The following is a 22114-nucleotide window of genomic DNA, read 5'->3' on the forward strand; positions in this document are numbered from 1 at the left end:
TGGCTGTCAGTAGTGTTTTTTTGTTTTGTTTTTGTTTTACCCAGAAGCCCTTGAAAGCTTCAAACTTTTGCTGAAACACATTTTCCTCACTTTTCTGTAATGGAAAGTTCTGGAATTTGTGCGGAGCCACAAATTGCCTAACACCCAGCATTCCCCCAAGACTCATGATATAAATGGCACCTCACTTGTGTGCGTGGGCCTTTTCTTCAAAACAGGAAAGGGCACAAAATATAACTTGGAGACATTAGTGTTTCCTGTTTTTAAAAAAAAGACCCTGATGTGGCAGTGGAGATAGCTGCAGTATTTGGACAGCGGCCACTGGTGAAAACCTACCAAACACAGACATTTCTGAAAACTAGGCACCCAGGCACTTCCATGGTATTGTGTCTCGAGTCGATCCTATGCCTTTTGTTTGTACCCACAATGCCCTTCGAACCTCAAACTTTGTCTAAAATTGCACATTTTCCTTGCATTTCTGTGACGTTAACTTCGGAATCAGCAGGGATCAACAATATTCCTACCACCCACCTTTCCCCGACTTCTCCTAAATAATTATTTTTGCCTGGACTTAATTTCCCTAACATCATCAGCGCCATCAAGGCCAGAGGAGGAGGTGCCTGGAACGAGAGACACCTGGCAATTCAGAAGCACCACATAAAGTGTTTTGTGTCCCGTTGTGTTCGGGGCTAAATCGTTGTTTTTGCCTGGACTTCATTTCCCTAACAACATCAGGGTGAGAGGAGGCAGTCCTTGGAACAAGAGACACGTGGCAGTTCAGAAGCGATATATAGCGCACGGGCGAAACTTGGGCTAAGGGAAGGCCCATCCACACCCATCGGAGCCTGAAGGAGGCTGGGCCACCACCCCTAACGTTTCTTGTTTGGGAAGACTGAGGTACTGTTTATTGTCCATCCGCCCGGTCCCAGTGGCAGTCTTGAGTCTAATTTATGCTGGAAGTATCGCAGGTCTTTGTGGTCTATCCAGTGTCTAGGGACTAGAGGAAACAAACTATTTTCCAGTGGGCATGAGGAAGGCTGTTGAGAGGGGGGTGGCACTGCCAAAAAAGAAAACTAGAAAGCGTCTGTAACATGCAGGTGATAATTGCATTATGGACAGAATCGATAACATTATAGTAGAGTGTGAGGAGTTAATAGCAGTGCCTGTTGCCACAACTTTGGTCTCCCCCCAGACTTCTTCCATTCTGGTAAAGCCTGTGAGTAAGACAAAATCCAAAAATGTTCAGTAAATGGAGTAAACGGAGTGGAGCCATCGTGGGAAGACAGAGCGGACTCAGTCCCTGCCTAAGAGTCACTTGTTTCTGTTAATATAATGCAGCGCCACTAGGATGCCGCTTTATTATGTAGCAATCGCTATGCTCCTTTAAGTGAAAGGCTGGGTGACCAGGGTCATTCCAATATACAGACTTCACCCATTGCGCCTATTATAACAAATATAGCCTTGCACTATGTGCACTCTCAGTATGTCTCTCTTGTATTATAGCTGAAAGTTGAGGTGAGAGAGTTCAAATATATTGAAACTTCTCTTACCTCTACGGTAAACCAGGTGATGGCGGACAAGGGGAGAAAACAGAGAGCACAACACAGGTGGCAGATGCATGTACTAACAGTTACGCTCAGATACTACCCAAATCATTGCTGCTGGTGTTGAATAGGGTTCCTTCTCTTTTTTACCAGGCGATCTGTCACTTTTGAGAGCCCTCTTCCTCCTGTTCGCTCAAATGCTGTGTGAGAAGTGGGGTTCAATCAGCAGGAGCCAAATCTTTGGGATCTTAATCCTAGGAGGTTGGTAGGTGGCCACCAGGCATTAGATTGTAGTGGGCCTCTTAGGTCTGGTAACAAGGGTGGGGTCAAACATGCAGAATATTCAAGTAAAAATGGGTTAAATACATCTAATATCGTATGGATGATCAATGTCCCTAGGCAGATTGCTCCATCATACTATAAAGGCGAACAATCCATTAATAACAAAGTGACGCATTGGATACGCCACGTTGGAGGGTGTTAGTCTGTCAATTGTGATGATATAGTCAGGGCTGATAGGATAATAGTTCCTCAGTCATCACATAACATGATAGAACTGACACTAAGGGAGAGGAACATGGTGGACAAGTTGCTGCTTCTTGCTATTAGATCATGCCCCCCACACAAATACGAGTATTCAATTCAAGTACCCAAAACCATCTTGTAATCTTGAGATGTGGTCTAAATTTTGAACAGATACTCACTCTTCTCGGTTAAGTGATAATGATTGACTTGGGGGGGGCAGTTGAGGTTGCTTTGGATTGTTCGGTCTCTCTTTTATCTACTTTCGCCTCTTCCCCGGACACAGCAAGTAGACAGGACGGTGTTGCCCCATATATTGTGTGTGCAATGGTATCTGTGTTGGCATCAGGTCCTAATTCCAGCTGTCCCCTTGCTTTGTGATGTGGCTACTTTGGATCATTCTTTGTTGAATGATAAACCACAGATAGAAGTAGCCAGGGTAGGTCTTTACCCATGAAATAGAAAGGTCCGGATCGCGCTGCGTCATCCTTAGTCTCGTGGAATATAGCAAGGCTGAAGTCTAAGGTGGTCTTACCTAACTATGCAATTTCTGAATAGACATAAAACCTGTCTCCTTCAGGAGACCGTGGGCTGTAGATGCAGTGTTTAGGTCAGGTTTCCTCACTTTCTGTATTCCTGCACTTCCTAACCAGAGGGGCAGGCCATCGGGATGCTTAGCTATATGGATGAAAACATCTTTGCACTGTTGTATTCAACAGTTAGCCATTAACTCTTAGGATATCTTGTGTATTCAGTTGAATTTTGGGCCAGATCGGGGATTAAATATATTGAATGTTTATGCACGAGTGGTTAGAGAAGGTGTGACATCTTGTACTCTCTCCATTTGGAAAGGTTCCTTAGACAGTGTCCTCCACAACTGGACCCCAGTCACCACAGAAGACACTTCGAACACCATGGCCACCATCCACTCCGGATCTCCATCGGACCCCTGTCCACACCACATCTTCAACAAAGCCAACACCATTATCGCCCCCCATCTCTGCCACACCATCAACAGTTCCTTTGAATCAGCCACCTTCCCAGAGAGATGGAAGCACGCAGAAATCAACGCCTTGCTAAAGAAACCTAAGGCAGACCCTGACGACCCCAAGAACTACCAACCGATCTCCCTCCTCCCCTTCCCAGCCAAGGTCATCAAAAAAATGGTGAACAATCAGCTATCCCGGTTCCTGGAAGACAACAAGGCACTCAGCACCTCCCAGTCCGGTTTCCGCAAAAACCACAGTACTGAGACCGCACTCATGCAACAGATGACATCAGGACCATGCTAGACAAAGGAGAAACAGCAGCACTCATCCTCCTGGACCTATCCGCAGCTTTTGACAAGGTATGCCATCACACTCTGCGCACACGCCTCCACAACGCTGGAATCCGCGACAAAGCCCTGGACTGGATCTCGTAATTTCTCACGGACAGGACCCAAAGAGTTCGCCTCCCGCCTTTCCTATCAGAAGCCTCAAATACCACCTGTGGCGTCCCTCAAGGATCTTCACTCAGCCCCACACTTTTCAACGTATACATGGCCCCCCTCGGCTACATCGCACAAACACACCACATCAACATAATCTCCTACGCCGACGACACTCAGCTCATCATCTCCCTCACGAAAGATCCCACCACTGCAAAGGACAACTTCCACAACGGACTCCACGCCATAGCCAGCTGGATGGAATCAAGCCACCTCAGGCTAAACACAGACAAGACAGAACTACTCATCATCGACACCAACCCCTCAGCCTGGAACGACTCCTGGTGGCCCACATCCCTAGCATCTGCACCCTCACCCACGCATGCAACCTGGGCTTCATCTTGGATTCCACACTCAGCATGACTCAGCAGGTAAATGCCATCTCCTTGTCCTGATACAACACCCTCCGCCTGCTCCGCAGAATCTTCAAATGGATTCCCATCGAAACCAGGAAAACCGTCACCCACGCCTTGGTCAGTAGCCGATTGGATTACGGAAACGCTCTATATGCAAGAATAACAAACAAACTCCAAACAAAACTGCAAAGAATCCAGAACGCATCCGCCCGCCTCATTCTGGACATCCCACGTTGCGACCACATCTCACCCCACCTTAGAGACCTACACTGGTTACCAGTATCAAAGAGGATCACCTTCAGAATCCTCATCCACGCACACAAGGCCCTCCACAACACAGGTCCCATATACCTCTACGACACTCACCTTTCACACCCCCACCCGCAACCTTCGCTGCGCCAACCACGCCCTCGCATACGTTCCACGCATCCGCCGCACGATCGCCAGAGGAAGATCATTCTCCCACCTTGCTGCAAAGACCTGGAACTCCCTACTACTCCACCTCCGCCTGACCAATGACCTTCCATCTTTCAGGAAACACCTCAAGACTTGGCTTTTCGACCAGTAGCTCCCCCACCCCCCTAGCGCCTTTAGACCCACCAGGTGAGTAGTGCGCTCTACAAATCCCTTATTGATTGATTGTTGTGGCGGGAGACTTCAACGTCATCTTTGAGCCGCTAGATCTTGATGATCTGTATTTCTCTTGCCACAAGGATTCTGTATGGCTAGTTCCCTCTTTGCATATGTCACCAATTGGTAGGTGGTCACAAGTGTCCATCCAGCTTCAAGCCCCAACTATAGAGTTTGGGCTGCGGGCCCTTATTCTGAGGATAAAATCTGATTTGGAGGGTCACCGATGTATAACAAAGTCAACCGTGCAAGTAGAATAGATTATTTTCTTGTTGACATAAGACTTTGGGAGTCCGTTATTGATATAGAGATAGTTGAACAAATTGAGAGGGAACATAATCCATTGTCGGTGTTAATGCAATCATTGTGCAGTAGGATTCTTGTTGAATCAGGTGCTACTACGCCAGGAATTTACTCTTGACTAATGATAAACTCCGTCTGAAGTGGTGGCAGGTGGCCACTCGTCCCGATATACTAAGCACCGTGAACACCAATTTCCAACTTTTGCTTACTCATGTTAAAGAGGAACATACTTCTACTTACGATCAACTGATAAAAATACATGTTGATATTTTTTTTAGAGAGTGGCGGGGCTTTTTTCTGGCTCTGTTAAGCCGGGGAGCATTCAAATGAGTGGGAATTAGTTTTGGTTTACTAAGGACAACCGGGCTTTAAATTCTTTACCTATTAAAACGGTTAAATTTAAGAACATGGCAGTAATTCCAAGGCATATAAAGCTAAGCGAAGCTGGGCCGAACAGAGATTGGGAGCATTAAATGATGCAGCCTTGGCTAATGACTTTTTAAAATGTTGGTCATTGGTTGTTAAAGGACCAGACACAAGTGCATTGGAAGTAACAACGAATATCGGCCCTGTTGATTGGGTTGACTCTTTTAGCCTCTTATAGTCTACTGATTCTAACTGTGTTGAACAAGGGCAGAATTCTGCTCTCTTTTTGATACTCAAATGTTTGCGCTATCTGGTTTAGTTTTATCACTTGAGGCTACTAAGTGTGAGAGGGCCTCTGGACCGGATAGGGTACCGGCGAATCTCTTTTTGACTGATAAAGAGATTTGGTCCTTGATATCGACAATGCAGTTGCTGCAGGGGCTCCAAACTCTGATACCTGGAGGGGTGCGATTGTTGTACCAATATACACAAAAGGGGATACGTTCTTGCCGAGCAGTTATATGCCTATTAGTCTTTTAGATTGTTTGTAGAAAAAAAAATTGTAGATGCGTCCTGGGGAAGATTCGGGAATGGATAGCAGATTATGGTATTCTTAGTCAATTTCAGTCTGGCTTTTGAAAGAAAGTTTCTACCATAGACCAGGTGTTTCAGTATTTATTGTTATACTGGAAAACTGTTACTGTTGGCAAGGGCACTCTCTATGTAGCTTCGGTTGATTTAAAGTCAGTGTTTGGCTTAGTCCCTCGTTCTGGACTATGGAAGGCTCTAGCATATATGGCAATGCCCTCTCATATTCTTTCATTATTAATACGCTGACATGAGAACATGTCAGATGGGGAGATCAAGGACAGTTGATGTATTAAATTCCCGTACTAAGGGAAGGTGCTTCAAAGCTGTTTTCTTGGTGCCCACTCTATTTTCATTGTTTATTAATGATGTAGTTTCTTTCCTGACTCGGATAGAGACAGACGCTTCTATTTTGGAGAAAACAAAAATTCCAATTCTTCTATTTGTGGACGACACGTTGTTCATCTCCAAAACACTGAGAGGTTTACAGGTTTACAGAAACTGCTTATACGTTTCAACAAATTTTGTTCCGCTAGTGGCTTGGAGAGCAACACATTAAAAAAGAAATGAATGTTGTTCAATTCTTGCAGGATTTTTAGGTGGAATCTCTTTTGGGGCGGACTCTCCCCTCCCCCTAGTGGTATATTTTACATATTTAGGTATAACGCTTGCAGAAAGCATGACTTGGAAGATGCACATCACTAAGACCGCCATTAAGCAGAAGCAGATTACGGGTGCTTTATTCAAAGAACACACAGTCTCATACACCAAACCTGTACGACCAGCGAAACAGATTTATGAAGCTTAAGCCTTTAGTTCTGCTGTTTATGGTGCAGAACTGTGGGGGGGTTTCTAATATTGATGAGCCTGTCTAGAATAGAAAACAACTTTGTGAGGAACTTAGCTGCTCTTCCAGGAGGCGCTCCTTTGCTTCTGCTAACGCGTCCCTCTATGATAATTTATTACACATCAGGACTCGTTTTAGGCCAATGAATCTTTTGACCCAGTTGAGAGACACCTTAGGGCGAGATAACTAATCAATATGTCAATAATGTCATCAATATTTATCACAACAATGCATTTCACTTTAGTCAAAGACATTAATTAACTTAAGACACCACCATGACCTTGCAGTCATGAATAACCACACCAGTTTAGTAGAATTTAGTGATGTTTATTCCCTATTGGTTTACAATTCTGAGAGCAGATGGGTTAATCTCAAAACCAAGAAACACAATATCATAGTCACAATATGGCAACTCTGATATGATTTCATTAAGGCAAGAATCACAAACGTCAGAATATAGCACGGCGTGAACTTAGATCAACTTTAGCAGAGTGTCATTAATGCGTCAGTTCAACAAAGCATCGATTCAGTCGTTTGTCTATTTGCGTCAGTTCAGTGAACCCCTGTCCTACCCACTGATTAGCATTAGCATGTTGGGCTAAAATAATTTAGAACACCAATTTGGAAAACATCTAGCTATGATCCCTGTCAAAAGTAAGCAGTTGTTACCTAGAAAGGAAAAGCAAACAGACAAATCACAATTTCATTGTCATAGTTACCCTCCAAGGTTTGAGTCAGCACTCAGGTTCGGTCTTCGTCTTCAGGACATCAGTCGATTCGCCATCAGTCAGAACTCAGCTCTGGGGCAAAAGGGCACTTCCCTCATAAGGAGGTAAAGTGTAAAGGGCAATCTAAGGAAAAGGATGGTTTAAGTAAAACCAAAATAAGCCACCAAACAGAGTGACAAAGTTTCTGGATAAAATCAGCAGCATCTCCCTAACCAATCTCTCCAGCTCCCTGTGTCATAGGGTTTTATCCCATTTTCGTTGTACATTCCCCTAAAATATGATTGGACAAAGGTTATACCCCGCTATCTTTAGCCAATCAGAAAACGGGTTATGTCATTAATCTTTCACCCCACATTATTTCTCAAACTTTTTATTGGTCCATGTATTTGACACCTTCAGAGGTAGCACGTTCGGTATGATTTCATCCTTCTGTAATTCTTTGCACATCTTTTGGTCAGTAGCTTCATTGTCTGTACCGGTTTGAGCGACCTTGTACATTATACTAATCTACACTGTTGCATTTTAACTAAACATTATCTACAAGCAATATGAATTTCATGAGAACGGTTCCATTATAGTTACATTCAGCTTCTAGTTTGAAGAAAACAAGCGGTTATGTCCTTTTGCGGGTCAGCACACTGCACGTTTAGGAAAAATACATTCAATATGAGGCCTACAAGATTTATTTAGCATACTTTAATAACATAATCATTAATAATTAGTACAAAACTAAGTCTAATGCAAGAATTCATAAACATTAGTCATTTTTATTAGTCCCCGTATACATTTGCGGCCACTCCCCGTGGTCACATTTCATGTGCACGTTTTAGCAGAATACACTAATACAATTTCTGTGCGGCATCATTGTACATTAGTTCATAAGCATTTGCATATTAAGATAGATTATATAAGCTACGCTCTCTCACTTCCATTCTTTAAAGATCCGGAGATTAGGTGGGTGAAAGGTAAAGAAAGACTGCGTCCTCTTTTGTTTTGGAGGCGCTTATGCACTACTCCTGAGTTAGCCCATTATTGAAGAGCCCTTCAGGCTGTTCGTAAAGCAGATTGTTTTAATAAAGTACCCTGGCTTAGGAGCATTTAGAAAGCATTTTATCTGTTAGGGTTACTTGAAATGTGGGATCGCCCAGAGTCTGGCAACTTCTCTATAAAGGATGATTTTTAAAAGTGCTTCTGGCTGGCTATAGCAATTGGTGAGTTGGAGCTTGCTGTCTGTTCAAAACTATCGTCTGATTGTATTGATTTTAAAAATGAGAGCAGTTATGAGGTGTGCTGGGATCATATTTTGGCTCCCCTGGCCAGAAAACTTTACTTTCAGTTTCGTGTAAGTGTCCTACCTTTAAGGTCATTCACTTTTGATTGGTCGGCTGGGGACCCACTGTATGCCCAGCCTGTAACAACAAGGATGATAGCCTACCCCACCTTTTATTTGTTTGTCCAGCATATATATTTAACCATAGAAAGTGGCCAGCTCCTGTATGTAGACTTGTAGGAATTCGTATTCACTCAGTTGCCCTTTGCATTCTTAGAACAGAGCCGTGACCAACGTTGCCCATCTCTTTTGCGAAATTCCTTAGTGCGATGTAGGTAAGCAGGAGAAATAATGTCTCTTCACATGATAAGATTTGAAGAGCCTGGGAAGCTGATTGTTGCATTTTGGTTCATTTTTATGTTGTTGGTTTGTATTGTTTTTATTTACAGAATAGTTGTATCATAATTGTATGTTTAAAAGTCAAGCAATGTTGCGGCTACGTATATTTGTTGTATGTACTTGTGCGTTTTAGCTTTTCTCTTATTTTTATTTGTATCGTTGTAGATATTTGTGCTTTTATGATCCTTGTGGCAGAGATAAAGCTTAATGAAATTATAAATATACTACCTCAATTGTGTGGGTGAACCTAGTGCTAGTGACAGGAACAGATCAAACCAGGGTTGATGGTAGTACCCATGTAATGCTCTTGGCTTTGATGTGTCACCTTGCAAATTTCTCTAAACCTACTGCATCTAGATAGTCATTTTTATTTAATAAAATATATTTTTTTTGGAAAGATTAGGTGTGTCTCATGTAAATCATATGAGCCAGTAATCACCACATAATTTGTCAGTGTGTGAAAAAGTAAATACATTATATAATGCAATGTTTTGGCCTTGTTTTAGTTATCATCCTACTACGGTCTCCATTTTTTCCAGTTCATTGGAGGTTGACTGATGAAACCTATGTTAACAGATCTGCTGCATGTTTGTTGCATAGTCTCTTGGTTATTGTTGCACAACATTCAAGCCGATAGGCAGCATAACAGTGCTCGAAATTAAAAAAGAAAACTCCTAAGAGCAAAAAAAGAGGTTATCATACCTATATTTCACCTAAAACTAATGAAGGAGAAAGCAAGCCAAATGAATAATTGCTGTTTATAACTTGTGAACTTGATTTCGTTAATTGATTGGATAACAATAATAAGTATATTAATTTTCTGATATTTAATTGTGAGTATATTCAGACACTGTAAAATGAGTTGATTAATATTAATTGATGTACTTTTGTTAAGAATCAATTCCTGTTTGTTTCTCTTCTATTGTTAAGTGTTCATTTAAGGAATACACAGCAAAAGTGATATAGTGTCTTAAAAGCTTCCATGTTGGAGCTCAGAAGTGACTGTAATGAGACCTTGTGTTAAATCACCTAAAATAAGAAACAAGATAACTTTATGACCATCTTTTTGCTTTCAGAGTTCTTGGAAAATTCACCATCTAGTTTGGAGGCTGACGATATTGATGACCTTTTCTCATTGGCTCAGTATTATTACAGCAAAACCCCTACTTCCTTCAGAAAGGTATTTGCATTTAATATACCATCCACTCTTATTTAGACAAGATTTTATGTGGTTCATCAGCATTGCTGATTTTTTAGGTGAGTCATTATTTGTGGGAATTCCAAGCTTGTACGTGTTTGGATTACTCAGATTATGAAAGCAATAATTTTCACGGCCTCAAACTCTAGGCTAAACAAAATGGTTTTCGCATGATGCTAAATATTAAGTAATATAAATGCATTAATTTTAATTTGGACTGTACTTCATTAAAAGTGCAGCATGTTGTTAAGCTGATGACTATGCTTTGCACGTCACCAGCTAGAGGAAAATTCTAGAGTGTAGTGTTCTGGAATTATGCACTTCATCACATGGATAAGATGAAAGTTGGAAAACAAAGCCATTCCAGAGAGAAATAGTATGCAGCTGGTAGCTCAATCATAACTATACTGTAAAGCAAGCCTGTCTCTACATTTTCTTCATGCAACAGTAACTGACTACAGCTTTGTTTCTCTTGATGTTGGTTACAACAGCCAGAGCTAAATTAATGAGCCAGTGCCGTTATCTTTACAGTTGTTAATGAGGTAAACTGAAAATATTAGTACAAACATACATATCTTTGATCCTTTTTTCCCTTCATTGTCATCTACAAACCCACTGAGGAGAAAAGAACAAAAAAAAAAACATTTTCTGACTGATACTTCTAACTGCCGGTTTCTCATCTTGTGACTTTCTCAAGGTGACAGACTCGATCTGGAAACTTTTTAAAAAAAATCACCTCAGTAGGTGGTGTTGTGTGGCTCCATTATACCCACTGGTGTGAAGTTTGGATTCCTATATCTGCAAGCCGACACCAGTTATTTTCTTTACATACCTTCAAATGTGGACCCGGAGCCCTCGAAATCTGTTAGTCTGAAAGGTGTCTTTCTCAAAACTTATTCTCAGTGTACAGAGAGGACTCTCCCTAAAATAACTGAGTTTAAGCTGTGTCTAGGCTGTCATTGACAGATGTTGGTTGCAGACACCCACAATAGTTGCCGCTTGTGCTTCAACTTCAAACACAACTCTGCATCATTTAACTGCTGCTTGAAGATAATTGCAAGGCTATCCGCGACTGTGAAGCCAAACTCTCTATTACCGAATGCTGCAAGAAGTTGAGAAAAGGGTCTGGTCAAAGTAGTGGCCTCAGATGATCTCTCACTCCAGAGGCTGATGTCTCAATTGGTTGTTCTAAGTCACAGGAGCCAGGTAAATCAAAGAAAGGACACAAGGGACTAGAAGCATGGATGCCCATTGCACCGCCACTCCCACCATTTGGAGTCTCACAACGCAGTGTACCTCCAGGTCACAGAATTTTTCCCCCCACTTTGGAACCAATTTCTCTTCTGCTGCAGAGTTGTCCCATCCCCGTGAGATCATTAACTCCCCAAGAGCTCCTTGAGTGGAGAGGTCTCCATTTCCTCTGGAGCGTCTTTGGGCCCTAAGGATCTGAGGCGGATTACTGCAGGTGAATGGGTCCCCAATGCCGATTGTGATACTTGACCTCGACACAAAGCTGGCACGTTCTCCAAGCTCGGCTCAACCAACAGTCTCCCCAGTGCAATGTTCTACGCCGCCAACCCAAGTCTGTACGCCAGCACCGACTTCATAAACAAAAGAAATGCAGCTGATACAGTAGTCTGAGTCAGAAACCCATCCTCCACTGATTCCAAAGTGCCAAACACGATGCATTACATATATTCGGACCCAGAAACATACACTCCCTATGATGCCTGTATTGGAGATGACAATGCCCCTCATAATGAAGACAACATCTTTGATGACTTATAGTAGGCCAGTGGCCTAGATACCTCTCCAGATATTGGCTTTTCATCCCCAAACCCACCTATGGCAACAGACTAATCATTGTCTTGGTGATCAGGAGGATGACTGTGGTTTTGGACCTTACTCTGACCATAGCAGAAGTTAAAAAGAACGTCCAGACTGAGGTCTTCAACCCTGGTCAAACCAAACAAGAACATATACTTACATTCAACAAGTGTTTTACTGATGTACTGGTGGGCATCTGGGCGAAGCCAGTGTCTTGCCGCCCAGTTAGTGGGCTGTTGGTGAGGCAGCAAAGGCCTGCTCCCTAAGATCTGGATTTTTCTAGTGCAGCATCCCTGTCCAGAGAGTTTAGTTGTTAAGTATTTCACGAATCACCTCAACCCTAATGCCTTTCCTATGAACCCTCCTAACAAAGTGTTAAAACAAGTTGATAAATTGGTCAACTTATTGTTTTTTTCCGCCAACCTTACCTTAGGATCGTTAATACTTCTTGCCTCCTGGGCAGCTACCGACATGCACTGTGGAAAAGGGGGGGTGGGTATCTTCCCGGCTGTCACATCTGACCAGTCCTACACAACCTTTTCATGGATGCCCAGGATGTAGTGAAGTACTAAATTTGCTCAGGCTTGGACACAAACAGTAGAGCAGTTGGGGCCAGCATGGTACTTAGTCGCCACACATGGATTTGTTATGCAAGCTTTTTGTTAATGTGTCCAACAAACATAGATTGATAAGCCCTTTAATGCATCTAGATTGTTCACAAGAAAAGGGGACTCGGCCCTATAAGGTTTCAAAAAGAGCTAGGCCACTGGTCACTCTTCAGGCGTAGCTCTTCTGATTTGGCAAACAACCCCCCTCCAAACCCACACATACAACCTTGCCCCTTTTGAGGCTTCGACAGGGTATACCAGCAGAGGGAGCACCAATAAGGGCCTCAGCAACTGCAAGTCTCCCAGTCCTTTCATAATAGAGGTCAGGGGACCAGCCGATAGCATTCAGGTCTGCAGGGGCAGACACCCCTCCTGCAGCTGCTGGAAAACTACTTTAATTCACCCTCTGGAGCTCACAATTGGTAGATGGAAGGGCTTTTTACATTCCACCTTCCCGGATGGAGGAGCATCACATCCCACCAATGGGTGCTCCAGATAGTTGAATACGGGTCTTCCCTACCTTTCTTGTCAAATGCCCTGGACATGTCACCCACACCACAAAACCTCCTGGAGGACCATTTGTCCCTACGCCTCGGTGAAGTGCAGGGTTTCTTGGCCAAGGAAGCCCTAGTCATTCTAGATCTGTGCCCTTTGAACTATTTTGTGTTAAAGTACAAGTTGAAGCTGCTCACCCCTGGCCCAAGTTCCACCTGTCCTGAACCCAGGAGACTGGATGATGGTATTAGATTTTAAGAACACCTTCTTGTACAGCGCTGTTATGCATTCCTACAGGCTTTACCTGTTCGTTCAGGTAGGGCAGGAGAATTTTCAATTCTTCATGCTCGCTTTTTGCCTTACCAGTGCACTCTGGGTGTCCACAATTGTGATTCCAGTAGTCGCAGCACATCTGACTGTGGGAATACCAGTCTTCTCATACCTCAGCAACTGGCTAGTGAAGGCGACCTCTCATCAACCAGTCATAAGCCACACCAGGCGAAGACCGACATGTTGACATCAGTGGGTTTCCCATCATTGTGCCAAGTCGCACCAATTCCTTCACAACAGTTTCCTTCATTGGAGCCATCCTGTCAGGGTGCTTTTCAGAGCTTCTTCTCCACCTCAACGATACTTGGACATTTGGGATATGATCCTGATGCTCAACCCTTGACCCAGTTCTTGGATAGAGCGGCTCTGAGGCTTCTGGGCTTATTGACTAGCTGCATCCTACTCCTGGACTATGCCAGGTGGCACATGCAAGCTACGCAGGGGAATCTGATGCATCGGTGGGCTCCCCACCAAGTGGAGACTGTCACAGTCCATTCAGGTGCCAAAGGAGACTGTGAGAGACATGCAGTGGTGGCTGTTTGGCCTCAATTTGGCCAGCGACAGACTCCTTTTCCAACACCATCCAGAGTTAACAGTTGCGGCAAGGCATTGTTGCTTTGTTGGGGAGGACCCCTGGGAGAGGCGGAGATCAGAGGAAACTGCCCTCCCTTGAAATCTGCTGGAGATTCGAGCAATTTGCTTGGCACTGAAGCTGTTCCTCCCAGTCATCAAGGGGAAACAGGTGCAGGTTTTTATGGACAACACAAACACCATATGGTATAGCAACAAACATGGCGAAGTGGAGCCGTGGGTCATCAGCCAGGAGGGTCTAGGTTGCTGGAAGTTAAAACGCTCAGGGCATTTTTCCTGATTACCCAGCACCTGACAGCATCTATAAGCACCAGGTCCCAAACTCAGCTACTGGGTGCTGGCCGATAACAAATGGCAGTTAACCTTGGAGATGGCACAAGATATCTGCCAGCAGTGGGGTGAACCCATGCTTGATCTGTTCGCCACCGCAGAGACCGCACAATGTCCAGAATTTTGCAACTTGGAGTTCCCAAGGCAGTACTCTCTTAGAGACGCCTTTCATCTCAACTGGGGCTCGGGACTCCTGTATGCCTTTCCTGCCCCCAGTGCTAAAAAGGTTCAAGAATGACTGGACCCAAGTCATTCTGGTGGCCAGGATTAGGGTGAGGAGACTGGTATCGGGAACTTCTGGCCATGAGCCTTTTCCCTCACTTAATCTGACCTTTTGGTAGGACCTCTTGACAACGCAGCTTGGACAGATCCTGCACCCGTCCACGCACGACCTACATATCCATGCGTGGAGATTGAACGGTGACTGGATTAACAATTTCAGTCTGCCTCCCGAAGTGTATGGTGTCATATTGGCAGTCAGGCATCTGTCTAACAAAACAGTCCGTGCAGGGCACTGGCTGAAGTTTGTCTGGTGTTCCTCCCAAACCTTGAATGCAAAGTTTTCTTGTGTTTTAATGTCCTGTCTTTCTTTACCCCAACAAGGCCTTGCTGTGACATCAATTAAGGGTTACCTTCTGGCCTTCTGCCAGATCCGCTATCCCTCTTCAAGTGATCAGTAGTGATGCTTTTTTTGAAGGGGCTGATCCATATGTTTTGGCCGACACCATTTATCATACCTCAGTGGGACCTTAATTTAGTGCTCCCCTTCCTTATGTGCACTTTTTTTTGACCCAGTGCATGGTTGCCTTCTCTGTCGGCTGACAATCAAGATGTATTCCTTGTTGCCATAAGATCTGCAAGGTAACTTAACGAATGCCGGCGTTATTTGTGCCCCAGCCATATACCTCATTTTTTGCAGGCAGACTGGACCTCTGGACAAAAATGGCATCCCTGCCAAAGGTGGTCACGAGCTTTCCTATTGGGCAATCCATCACCTTTCCAAGCTTTTTTGCAGCACCCAGTTCCTCCAAGGAAAAAGAGTGTCTCCACCTTCGGAACTGTAAGATGGCCTTTAGCACCACCCTTTACCGACCCAGAATTTCTCTATAAAATGACCAAATTTGTGTGGGGTTCTCTGGAGCAAGAAAGGACAAATTGGTTCAAAAGAGAGCCATCTCCATATATGTATTGTGTTATGCATCAAGATCTGGTATGGGCTGGCTAAAAAGCAACCCCAAGGAGGATTGTGCATTCATTCCACCAGAGCTAAGGCTGCTACCACTGCACTAGTGTACGGTGTGCCAGTCCTGGACATCTGCCAGGCTGCACCTTGGGCATTCCTCCATATGTTCATGAAGCATTACGGCCTGGACAGCCAGACGAGATGGGCACTTCACCTGATCTGCCCTGTGGGGTTTCCTGGTCTGGGCCATTGCACAGACCCACCACCTGGAGAGGTATTTGGTATCTATTAACAAGGTAAGGAATCTGTGGTTTGAAGTCGCTATCAAAAGAGGAATTTACTTACCTTGAGTAATACCTTTTCTTGTAGAAACTCTATCTATCCACTGATTCCATACAGACCCACCCTTCTCCTCGTTCTGTGAAATGGACTTGTACAGTTCATTAATAAAATCCCAATTGAGAGATCTGCACAAAGGCATATTCTAATTTTAATGGTCTCTGCATTCTATGGCACAGACAGAGATTTGAAAGAAACTAACATCAGCATTTCGAAGTCGTGCAGATATAGTATCTCTGACGTCCCATCCGAAGCCGGTCAGATCTGACATGGAGCAGCATGCACTACTGACCAACGCCCAGGGGAATTGCTTTGAAATTTCTGGGTCTAGTCTGGCGCCTTATAAATTCACAAAGTTAGGAATATAAAGTTGGATAAAGTCTCTACCAGAAAAGGCATTACCCAAGGAAAATAAAATTTTCATCACCACTTCTTTTTGGCCACCCACCAATAGAAGCCCCTTAGACCACAAATTTAATTTACCAGCTGCCAGTGATGGTCAGAGCAATACACCATTATTTAGCAGACACTGTTTAGAAGCGTGCCACCCAATGGAAACACCTACAAATAACAGAAATTATATATACTTAATCAAAATTATCAGAACTCGCCATGGTAATGATTTGAACCTCCAGAAAGCAACATATTATTTGAACTAGAGAATTTAACATTGCTCACAAGTGTTCAGACTACAAACAACAGTAAACCAAGATCATAAGAAACCCTATTCACAGGAGAGAAGTATAGTCAGTCTGGCCAAAACCCTATTCCATGTAATGCAAAATTATCATGGTACCTATTCTTACTTGAAGACTTAACATATGCTACATTCACAAAAAATACACCCTCACCTGAATCGCAAAATAGTGGAACTTAAAAAACATAGCTCAAAAGAACATAATCCATACGTTGGAAAGACATAGCAATTCCGTAACAGTAAGGTCCATAAGCTTGACGATGTGGGACTGGGAGGTAAAAATAGAAAAAAATGGAATTATCACAAGGCACAGCCCTCTCACCTATCTGATCTGTCTGATATTGTTTTGATAAACACCTTCACATAATTACTCAAGTGACACCACAGCCTACTGGATTACTCCTGTATCATAGGCCATATTGAAACATGGTTTAGTAATAATTTAGTCACAATTAACAGTGAATTTCTTCCACAGAACTAAAAGATTACTACAGGAGAGGTGGTTTGGGGTAACATTCACTATGGAAGTACCATTGAATAAGTTGCAGATAACTGCAAGATGCCCAGTAGACTCAAACACATCATTTCATCATTTGGAGTCATAGTTATCCACTGCAAGCTAGGCTATGGAAAGCTTTTTCTAAGCTTGATTCTGAAGCTGGCACGTTGCCTTCAAACACTGGTTTAAGACACAATAATTAAAAGGGACTTCAATCTTTCATTGTAGGTCTCCATAAGTAGCTGGGAATTGTACTTAAGTAGGAGAACATGAGTGTGCTTGAGCATTCTACTTACTGGTTAAAGGGCCTTGCTGCACAACCGACCATACCTTGACCTAAATTTCTTACATAAAATTGAAGTTTCATAAGACCTAAAAGTGTAGTTAGACCACTTTTTGTTGCTTTGCAGCTCCCAAATCTGACCAGTGTCACATTCACAAATCTCTGCCCTCAACCATTTTGATTAACCACCGATCCTTCATGCAGTATCTCTGTAATCTAATTAGTCCTGAAAAAACGGTTTCTACTGTTGATGGGGGTGTTATCTGTAAAGCTGAAAATCCATGTGGGCTTTTTGGTTCTTGAGGGCTCCTGTCATAAATCATACATGCTGTCAAGTTTTGGTAACACATTCTTTTTCTTGGATCACAAGACAGAACTGGCATAGCAAGGCCCCCATTTTTAGGACCTTTCTGACACGTTTAATTCAGTTGGTCAGCATCTGAGTCAAACCTACATAAAGGATTTTCCATATTTCCTACTTTGTTTTGGGCGTTGTAACTTATCACCAATGCCTTGTGCTTTGTAGTAAGTGGCAGTCGTTGGTAGCTCATCCTCTAAAATTTAAACTGTGTTCCTTGCTTTGCCATTTCCCAGTCTGTATTGTCAACACCATCTTGGTGCTCAATATCCTTTTATGTCTTGGCTCCAATTGATGCTCTTTCTGAGACAAAACATTTTGAAGGAGAGCTGCAGACTTAACACTAGCAATTGGGCTTACTACCTGTGTCCAACTGTAATTCCAAGCCCCTGTCATAGATGGCTTTTTGTCAATACTCCTACAATGAAAGGACACATACAAACTAGAATGATTTAGGATAGAAGCATCAATGAAACTGATCAGGAACTGACTATCTGGACTTTTTGCTTGTAGATTTCTGCCAGAACCCAGTGATATGTTTGCTGCTGTTACCACAAGCTGGCAAGAAACTCAGTAACTGCACATCCTTGTGCCAAAGCGCCATGAAATTTCTTTGCTGCTTTCCTTATTCATTGCTGGGAACTGGCCAGTCATTTTTCTTGTGGGTTTGTGTTCTAGCTGCCCTAAGAGAGAAACTATTACCTAACTGTATCCAGAATACAAGCATGGAGGAGAACACAATTCCATTTAGCGTTAACTATTGCTTGACGCTTAGTATGCATCTTGACCAGTCTGGTGATGAGTCTGTGTTATCAAACTTGTTTCTTACATAGTTTTTCAGAACATTTGTTTTCTTTTGTTGTGTTTTTGTCTTTCCATTTGGCAGTTAATGTATGTTCTTTGGGTCAGGCTTTTACCTGTTGAATGGAATAATTCACTGCTAAAATGATACCTTTAAGTTTTGGAAGGCACTGTTAATACTGTATTTACTTCCTTCCAGGAGAATCAGAGTCTGTTTGGAAGCAGCTTATTGGGGCTTCGGGATGATGACAATGATCTGAGCCAGGCTCTCTGCTTGGCAATTTCTGTTTCTGAAATTCTTCAAGCTAATCAACAGCAAGGGGTAGGTACTCTGTAGGCAACTAATGGACAGTACACTGCTGAATCTTTTTATAGAGCTATAACAAATCGCTCAACTTCCCAGATTTTCTCATTTATTGTATCACAACAGTGCTCCACATTGGATACTTATGTTGAAATTACCCTTGGGGCTGCATGGCTGATGATCAGACTCCTAAGTGTTGTTATTTTTGAAAATCCTTCTAAGTCATCTCAAACATTCTTCCAACAATGAGGATGACCAGCCGAAGACCATGAAAGAACTCCCCTTTCCAATGTAGATGGTGTATTGTGTTTTTTCCATTAGAAAGTATTCATGATGATATTTTTTCTTGTAATAATTCATTTGTTTTTCCAAACAGTATGAGAATAGAATCTCAAGTTAGACTAAAGGGGCTGTATCCCAAACCATGATAAACAATTAGTAAATCACATTAATAATCATTACTGTACTGTAGGTACATCACAATCAGTCATGTGACTGTAGATTGTACATAAGAGCATAAAAAGCACAACCCCACCCATCGAACATATCCAATACCCCAACCTTGTATCCTCCTCCATATTCCAATCCATTGTTATTTTGCATATCATGTCACCTCAGTTTGGACCCAGCCATATGCAAATGAGTCTTGACCCTGCTCCAATGGGAACAGTCCAGCTTGAACTGCCAGGCCACGTCCTCCCTGAGCTGGAGCACAAGCAACCCAGGGCCATATTTGCCCTAGTTAAGGCTCATCAGTCAGATGTATGAAGGTTCCAATGATAGTGTGCACAAGACCTTTTTCTCAGCATACCAGTTCCACTTAGAGGCAGGTATGACTAGCATCTGGCAGTTGGGAAGATAAGTGCTTCAGAAACCAGATTCTGCCAAAGCATTTACCCCTATGATAGAATAGAGAAGAAATACAGGGCATCCACTTAAGATAGTAAATACATTCAGCCACAAGTTAAGGCAGGTTACCTGATAGTCACTGCTGAAAGAAAGAGGGGATTGTCCCCAACATCCTTGGAACCACCACCAGACAACGATAGTAAAAGTCTGGAGGTAGTGAGCAGAAAGATGAGAAGAACAGGGCCCAGACACAGTGGAATATCACTGTTTCCAGTGCTCTGCTTAACAGGTATAATCATCAGCAGTGGGGAGGAATTGCAGACTTAAGGTCACACTTTCCCGGGAAGTAATACAAAAGAGCTAAGGCAGTCATAGAGGAGGAGGGGGAAACATAACCTACTCCTGCCTTAAGTCTGTTTTAAAAGTAGTTGATAGAGCTGACAGACAATTGGCTACTGGGACTATGAGGAGACATGTGGCTATTCATTTCTTGTTTTAGACTTGAGGGTCCGTCCATCCTAATTGACTTGCCCCACACAGGGAAATGTTTTTTTGGGCCAGAAAGGCCACACCATAGAGGGCAAGAAAAACATCTGACTGTGAAGGCCATGTAACCATTGCAAGCATTAAAATAATTCCCTAGAACAGAGACTTTCACAGACAGAAAAGGGCAGGGAAAGACTAGTGTCATCCCTGCGTTCTAGAAACCTCTTACAGTGTCACATTTAGGAAAAACACAGCAGTGGCAACAACAGCAAGGACATTTGTGTGCCAGAGGTAAGCACAGAGACGGAACCTCCATAGAGCCAGCCTCTCAAACCACCAAGTGAATGCTGTAAACCTCCCCCACACACGTATACCACAAGTCGGAAGGAGGATAAAGCCCCCCCCCCCCCCCCCACACACACACACACAAAACCTGGAGATCCATTACTAAAGACAGATCGGTGCTCATTTATTTTTTTAAAGCATGGGTATTACATGGAGTTCCTACAAACACCTCACTCGATTCCTCCAGAACAAAAGACCTACAGAAAGAAACAGAAGGCGGTAAGACAAAGAGAGGTTCCAGACCTGTTGGGAAAGGAAGCTATCAAAATTGTGCCACTGTAGGAAGAATAAACTGCAGTGTAATTGGTGTACTTTCTTATTTTAAAGCAAGACTGACCATGTGAACTATAATGGTAATGAACCTAAGATTTGTCAACAGGTTTAACAAGATACAGAAGCTTGCATTTGAGAACCTTCCAATAATTTTTTTTTTTTTTTTTTGAGAGGTTTTTGTTTCGTAATATTCTTTAGCACCAAAATATCAGATGACCACATACCATATCCTATGAATCATTTTCATATGTCTGTCAAGCTTTAAACATTGCTAAGCACAAACTTCATAGTATCTGAACTATCATAAATCATATTAACAGTTTAGTATCCTCCTCCTCTTCCCCTCCCACCCCCCTTCATGAGGAGTATGAAGGGGGGTATTTGTCGAATATTCAGCCCGTCCCGTCTTGGGACGTACATAGCATCCAGGGGCGTGTCTGTTATCTAGTTTGGTGTGATGAGAGTTCTATGCCGCTGAACCTTCCAAGAGTTGATTCCACTGTTGGGAGAAAGACTAACCTGGCAACCATAGACTTAAATGATGCCTACTTTTCTTGCCTCTTTAGCCCTCACACTGATGATTTCTCAGGTTTGTGTTGAAAGGGATACAGTATCAGTTTAAAGTGTTTCCCTTGGTCATGATGTCTGTGACAAGGGTGCTAAACAAAACACTGGCAGTGGTTGCAGCACACCTAAGAATGCAGTCTGTTCATGTCTATCCCCACATAGACGATTGGCTGGTAAAGGCGATCACTTTCAAGCAATGCAAGACCCGTCTGAAAGGGGTTGTCCACTCTCTTCACCCTTTGGGGTTTTCAGTAAATTGGAAAAAAACATTCTGTTTACCTGAAGTACAAAAGGTTTTGCTGGGGGGCACCAATAGCTATGGTAAAAGTAAAAGCCTACCCAACTGAGTGGAAAGTATGAGCATTGCAGGGACTGGTTCACCTTTACCCCATGTCTCGAATCTCTAACGATGAGAACCGTGATGAAGCTGTCGAGTATGATGGTCCCAAGTTCCCAGTTGATCCCAGGCACTAGGTTACATAAGAGATCCTTTCAAGAATGACTGAACCATCAGTGTTCAAAGGTGAAACGGAAATGAGATGATCTGGGGCCAGATGTAGCAAAGTCCGATTTTGCGAATCAGAAATTGCGAGTCTGTGCGACTCGCTATTTCCGATTCGCAAAATCGGATGCAGTACGGTGTCTCAGACACCGACTGCGAGTCGCTATGGGGTCGCAAAGACTGATTATTGATCATGATTATTAATGAGGT

General features: G+C 43.2%; 1 protein-coding gene across 4 annotated transcripts in view; it reads left to right on the forward strand.

The window, feature by feature from the left end:
- Positions 1–22114, forward strand: part of TBC1D23 (TBC1 domain family member 23) — a 552903-nt gene that overhangs the window by 154219 nt on the left and 376570 nt on the right. For all 4 annotated transcript variants that reach the window (XM_069204869.1, XM_069204866.1, XM_069204868.1 and 1 more), the window contains exons 8-9: positions 10116–10219; positions 18778–18900. In XM_069204869.1, coding sequence (XP_069060970.1) covers positions 10116–10219; positions 18778–18900 — 227 coding nt within the window. The remainder of the gene's footprint in view (positions 1–10115; positions 10220–18777; positions 18901–22114) is intronic.

This window comes from Pleurodeles waltl, chromosome 8 (genome assembly GCF_031143425.1).
Source record: "Pleurodeles waltl isolate 20211129_DDA chromosome 8, aPleWal1.hap1.20221129, whole genome shotgun sequence".
Classification (NCBI taxonomy): Eukaryota; Metazoa; Chordata; class Amphibia; order Caudata; family Salamandridae; genus Pleurodeles; species Pleurodeles waltl.